Source organism: Myotis lucifugus, unplaced genomic scaffold (assembly GCF_000147115.1).
Source record: "Myotis lucifugus unplaced genomic scaffold, Myoluc2.0 scaffold_90, whole genome shotgun sequence".
NCBI classification, from domain to species: Eukaryota; Metazoa; Chordata; class Mammalia; order Chiroptera; family Vespertilionidae; genus Myotis; species Myotis lucifugus.
The window spans coordinates 4,235,454-4,242,274 of NW_005871138.1; the positions used below are offsets into that span (position 1 = coordinate 4,235,454).

The 6,821-nt window shown below is 49.5% G+C and overlaps 1 protein-coding gene across 1 annotated transcript in view; it reads right to left on the reverse strand.

The window, feature by feature from the left end:
- Positions 1-5,772: 5,772 nt before the first annotated feature.
- Positions 5,773-6,821, reverse strand: part of HNF4A (hepatocyte nuclear factor 4 alpha) — a 24,432-nt gene continuing 23,383 nt past the window's right edge. The window contains exon 8 of the mRNA XM_023756268.1: positions 5,773-6,159. Within this exon, the coding sequence (XP_023612036.1) occupies positions 6,017-6,159 (143 nt within the window). The 3' untranslated portion in view covers positions 5,773-6,016. The remainder of the gene's footprint in view (positions 6,160-6,821) is intronic.

Below are 6,821 nucleotides of genomic sequence, written 5' to 3' on the forward strand. Positions count from 1 at the left end.
CAGTGGTTCCTTGGATATTTAATTAGCATCTCAAACAAAACATCCCAATGGAACTTCCTAACTCAAATCTACAGCTCTTCTAATCTTCCTCATTGCAAGGATCAGTACCACCAGCCCCACAGTTACTTTTCTTCATACATCTGACCCAGTAGCAAATTTTGGGCAGTGCTACTTCTAAAACATCCCAATCTGACCACCCCTCCCCACCACCACCTGTATTCATGTTCAATGTTGCATAACAAATTACCCCAAATTTAGTGGCTTAAAACAACACCCATTTGTTATCTCACCATGTCTGGTCAGATGGGCATGGCGGGAGGGGGTTCTCTGCCCAGGCTTACACAACTGAAACCAAGGAATCGGCTGAGCTGTGTTCCTACCGGATGGCTCTGGGGAAGGATTGCCTTCCAGCCTCATTCAAGTTGTTGCCTGAATTCGGTTTCTTGTGCTTGCAGGACTGAGGTCACCACTTCCTAGCGGTCTGTCAGCAGGGTTGCTCTCAGCTTTGAGAGACTGCCTGCATTCCTTGCCATGTGTCCATCTCCATCTTCAAAGCTAGCCAGAGACTCTCCCTCATATCACATCTCTCTCACACTCCGAATTTCATTTGCCAGAAAGAGCCCAACCCCTTTTAAGGGCTCACCTGATGAGGGCAGGCCCACCAGGGATACTCTCCTTCTCACAAAGTCAGCTGGTTTGGGACCTTCATAACTCCTGCACAATCCCTTCACAGTAGCACCTAGATTAGTGTCTGCATGAATAATTGGGAGGTGTGGATAGACCAGAGGGTCCCCTGGGGCACCTTTGAATTCTGTCCACCTACCACACCACTCTAGCCCAAGCTGCCATAATCTCTCCCCTGAACCACCTCATAGACACCTCGTCCCCCACAAAGCTGCCAGAATGATCTTTTAAAAACACAGATCTGGCCAAAGCCTTCCCCCGCCTTCAAATGTCCAGTGCTTGAAGCCCTCACCACCTGGCCCAGGTGTGGGATGAGGACTTCAGTGGCATGCGGAGTGATTCTCGGGATACACAGGGACGGTGGTACGAAATGCCATTATCCTCAAAGCCTGTCCTTTATAGGGCTTACTTCCTTCTGAAAACGTGGAGAGAGTCTCCATTGGATAGCATAGGCCCTTAACATCTCTCTAAATACCTGTCAATTTCTCGTTTGAAGAAGAAAGAGCAGAGCTTTCCTGGGCAATCCTCTCTGGTTGCACCTTAAAAATATTGTTTTCATTTTCATTTTTCAATCACCTATTTATTGTACGTGACACTGGTTTCCCATTTATGTCAGTGATGAGGGTAAAGACAGTAATTATGAATTGATTTCAAGAAAAATGTTAAGTAGCGGAAGGTACAGCGGTCCTCGGAGTGGCTCGGATCAAGGTGGAGTGCAAGTGTGCGATGACAGAAGGTTGGAAAGCGCTGGCCTCCGTCCTCCCTGCAGCCCACAGATTGTGCTTCCTGCTGCCTGCCCAGCCCACTGCCCGCTCTCTCCCCTCAACCTCTCATTCTGTCTTTTCTCTCCCTTACTGCTGCCTCTCAATCCTTCTCCTGCATGTGCACACCACTCTCTCTCCCAGACCGCAGTAATCTCTCCCTTCCTCGATCCATCGTCTTAACAGCTGTCACCCTCACTCCTTAGCCTCTCAATATTCAGCTGCTTGTTATTTTCTCCCACAAGTGAAAACTCTAAGTGCCAAGAGGGAGGCTCCTGGTGGTGCTGGCTCTTCATAATCCCCAGGACGCTTTGGTGCAGGTATCTGCTCGTCACCGTTTGTCAAATGATGAACTTCTCACAGCCCACACCACTTCTGTGCCACCACGCAGACTAACTCATCAGGGCCCTCCTCCATTCTACCACGGTGGCCCCTGGAGCCAGACAACGGGTGTCTGAAGTTCAGCTGTTGATGTATGAAGAAACAGTTCCTTCTTCGGAGCCTCAGTTTCCTCGTTCATAAAAGAGAACAAGAATAGCTGGCTCACGGGGTTGTTGTGGGGATTCAATTATGTCCAGTAATGCTTAACAAAGAGGTCAACAAACATTGCCCTTGGCATCAGGATTTGGTTTTTCGCTCCCCCATCATCAAACAGCTGCACGGGATCCTGTGATTCAGGTCTTAGATCACGTCTTGGCATTTACATATGACACACTGATTCCAGAAATGGAGATCAAAGGTGACCTGGGTTCCACAAAAGAGGAAGTACGACAATGCCACGGGTTTGGGATGACAGGCCATTCACGCTGCATGGAACTTCCTTTGGCTCCTCACCCAGCCTGTCTATCACCCAGAGTCCCTTTCACTTCTCATTCCTGCTCTTTGAGTAGTGGGGTTCCATTTGGAATACGGGATGAAAAGCTTCTAGTATTGTGGTTGGGGAAGCAGCCTTCCCCATTCTCAACAAGGCCACATGGGTTGGGAGAAGCACAGGCTCCAGTCCTGGCTCAATTGCTCTCTAGCTATGTGCCTTATACAAGTGCCTTCACCTCTCTGAACCTTGGTTTCATCACCTCTAAAATGAGGATAATAGGATTTGCTGTTTGCCTCCCAAGCTGATGTTTTGCAACTGAAATGGAAACCAAGCTCTGGCCACCAGCACTGAGATTTGAGATTAACTGGGGCAAAGGGTTGATGAGGTGGAGGAACCAAGGCCAGAGGAATTTATGGCAGTGCAGGGTTTATGGTTTTGATAGGGACTTATTAAGCACACTCTAGGGCTGCAATCGTCTCCTCTGGCCCCCGCCCCCATGTCCATGTTGGCAGCAGCACGGATGGGGCTTCTGTTGCAACATTAAGGAAAACATTTCCTGGTACTCACGAGTGGGCAGGGACAGGGGGAGGCAGGAGTGGCCCCGGGATAAGGCCGGCAGCTAATGGTGCACTTGAGGCTGAAGAACTCAATGGCCAGCCTCTCACTAGAAAGGCACTGGCTGAAGAATTCACACTCACTGAGTCCCTGGTGGTGGACACTTTGGGCACCTCACACACACACAGCTCTTATAGTTACTAAGATCTCATTCCATTTAATCCTGACAACACCCCTGCACGGAGGGATCATTCCCATGTCACAGATGCAGCTCAGAGGGATGGAGTGACCAGACCAAGGTTACAATGAATCACCCAGGTGTGACTCCCGGACTGGAACTGCCAATCCCTCTGTTGGGAAAGAACGAAAAGGGTCACTATGCTCCACCCTCATCCTTGAGTGACAGCACACCTAGGCACCCCACAGTCCAGCCGTCAGCAATCTCCCATTCACCCATCACTGAATGCCATGGTGTGCTGGTTAACAACCAGCTCTCCAGGGGGAAGCCTTGATTCATAGTGTTTGCCAGTTCCTGTGGTGTAAATGCTTCCACCGCTGCTATCATTGCGACATTGCCCAACAGAGAGTTGGGAAGAGTAGTTAACAATTGGCTCTCACAAGCCAGCTCCAGCACACCTCTGAGTGAATGTGAGGCTGTGGTCCTTGGTGGCTAGTTTATCAGAGGACAAGACCAAGGTGGCTGTGAACCTGGCTGGAATACTCAAGTGCATCCCTTGCCTTTAAATATATATATATACATATATATATATTTCAAAGAGGATGGGAGAGGGAGAGAGAGATAAAAACATCAATGATGAGAGAGAATCATTGATCGGCTACCTCCTGCACACACCCTACCAGGGATTGAGCCTGCAACCCAGGCATGTGCCCTTGACCGGAATCGAACCCAGCACCCTCCAGTCCACAGGCCAACACTCTATCCATTAAGCCAAACTGGCTAGGGCTCCCTTGCTTTTATTCTTTTTCAAAACAACACTTGCTTTGATGAAATTTCCCCATGCCTACTTGTCCCTTAATGCTGGCAGGTTGACCCAGGACCCAGATCAGGGCTCCATCTTGGACCCCGATGGTAGATGACAGACCCTTGGACCCTCCTGCCATCCTTTCAGATCTTTCCAGCATCCCCTCCCTTTTCGACTTTCATGTCTCCACATACTGAGTTCTCAAAATCCAGGGACCAGAGTCAGATTCCCACTTCTGGCTCTTAAGGAAAATCACTTCCCCTGAGCCTCTGCTCCCCGTCTATAAAGTGGGTGGTGGTGGTGGTGGTGGTAACAATGTCTAACCTGCTTACCTCTTGATGTGAAGATTAAACAATAATGGCTTTGAGAGCCCTTTGAACAGTAGGAGACTATTTTCTTTCTTATTTCTAACACCTGAAAGGAAGAAAAGACACCCACCCAAGGACTTAGAAAACATACATGCCATTTATTTAGCTTTATACACTTTTGTTAAAACACACAATAAATGTTTTTTGTTTGTTTGTTTGCCCCATTGGGTGGCAGTGACAGGGCTCAGGTGTCAGCACAGGACCTAATGATATTCACACCCCGGGAAGATGCTGATGGATCTGCCAGAACCCAACCCACTTTCAGAACTGCTGGATGTGAATTTCACACTTCATCCCAATCAGGGCAAATCACAGAGCAATCTGGCAAAAGTAATTGGCTTGATCATCACAAGAAATCTAGGAGCATCCATGTACAACCCTTTCCTCCCTTCCCTGTCCCCTCTAGGAAAGTCACGGGGACTCTGGAAGCTTCTGAGAGCTGCCTAGAGAAGGAGTTGTCTCAGTGGAGGAATTATAGGGTCCATGGTTGCCCTCCCAACCATTTTTTTAGTCCATCAGATTTTGTTTTAGGACTACAACTCAGGTAGACAAAAATTCCAATGTGGTGTCCTCAGTTTAGAATCAGGAAAGTAAACTTGTCTTTATTTTGTTTCCTATAATTGCAATAAAATTCTAAAAGTGGAATGGATTTCTCCTCCAGGAAGAGTTGACTTGGGCAGAGGACTGCCCCCTGCCCCAGATAATTGCTACCATTAAAAGCCACTGTTGCCCGACTCCACCCCATGGGAAATTCTTACCTCAGCTTGCCTCCCATGACATTGGGGGGTGGAAGAGCAAACAGTAGGAATGACCATGATGAGCAGAATGACTCCAGCTTCCCTACCTCACCCCACACCAGCCTGAGCCCCCTGGCTGGGATTTCTGGGGAATTGAAATGAGATGTGGCTAAGGAAGGCTGGAGAGCTCAGAGCAGGGAACACTCCTGGGATTGGGGATTTGGCTTGCTGGAGTGGGGAAGGCCAATCCTCATAGCACTGGAGATGCAGAGATTTCTCTTGGACATACTGTCCAAATACCCATTATGCCTCTTTTGCCAAAAGAAACAATCACTAATGATGGAATTGGGAGGCACTGGGGTACTGCCCCATCTATTCAGAAGGGTCAGTCCTGGCTGGGGGGTAGATAACCCGTCTAACTATTCATCCTCCTACAAAGCACAGCTCTGGTCCCAGGTCTGGTCCCAGCTTTAATTGCCATGGGCAAGTGGCATTTTTCAGAATTTCCCAAAGTCACCAATATTCTGTATGGATGGAGGCACGGGCTGTTTCATCCTGGGGTTTAATGGCTCCAGAATGTACCCTGAGTGATGCTCCCCAGAGCAAGTCTTAAACCCAGACCTTCCCCTGCCCCCCCCCCCCTCAACTGGCCCACTCCTGGAATGGCAGAATCTTGACATTCATCCCTCAGAGTTGGGGAGCAAAGAGAGAAAAAGGGCCTGGACACGATGACAGCACTCAGGGAGAAGTACCGGCCTGAGGGGAAGAGAGCTGGGCTTGAGCGAGGTCCCACATCATCTCTAGGCAGCAGGTGAAGCAGCTGGGGGTAGATATGGATGAAGGGAAGGCAGTGGCTTCGGCAAGAGAAACGTTGTCCAAGGCAGCAGAGGATTCTCCAGCTGGGAGCTCCCCAAGTCAAGGCCCCATCGTCCAGAGCAGAGGAGGGGGGCAATGTGTTGTGGCCCACAGCCCAAGTTCTTGGGCCCTTTGCCCTTTTCACTACTGCTTTGGGACTGGCCCTACTGTCACAGCTTCCAGCCCTGTGACCAAGTGACTACCAGGGGCTCTCAGAGGGGACTGGAGGGCCAGCAGAGCCCCTGACCCCGGGGACTTGCTAGATGACTTCTTGCTTCGTGATAGTCAGCTGGGGGATGGCAGAGGGGGGCTTGACAATTGTGGTGATGGCTCCTGGCAGGAGTTTGTAGGGCTCAGACCCTGAGCCACCTGGTGGTGAGGGCTGTGGAGTCTCAGGGGTGGCTGGAGGGACAGACAGACAGACAGGCTGTTCAGAATCCTAGCCCTTTGGGGAGTAAAAGCAGAGCCCTAGAAAAGTTCTCCCCCCTCTCTGGGGCTCAGTTTCCTCTTCTATAAAGCGAGAGAAAGAAACCAGATAATCTCTAAAGTCTCTTATGGATCAAATCTTCTGATCCCAGATCACAGTCTCATGTTCTATGAGGTCTGGAAGGCTATGGCTGGACCAGGTCACACCCAGTTCCTACTAACCTCCATCTCCTCCACTGTTTGGTATGAAGACATGAGCTGCTTCTCCCAAAACAGGGCCCAAGTCTGACTTTCCCCAAGGACACTGGGACATGTGACAGGAATACCCATTCTTGGAGAAAAGGAGCAATAATTGATGAAACCCTAACTGGCTTTAAAAAAAAATCTCTGATATATAGGTAGATGAGTAACAGAAAGTAATTGTCCTCACCCCCATAACAGGTTCAGAAAGTAACTCTGAGTCCAGCCGGTGTGGCTCAATGGTTGAGCACCAACCTATGAACCTGGAGGTCATGGTTCGATTCTCTGTCAGGACACATACCCGGGTTGCGGGCTCGATCCCCAGTAAGGGGCATGCATAATTCTCTCTCATCATTGATGTTTCTATCTCTCCCTCTCCCTTCCTCTCTCTGAAATCA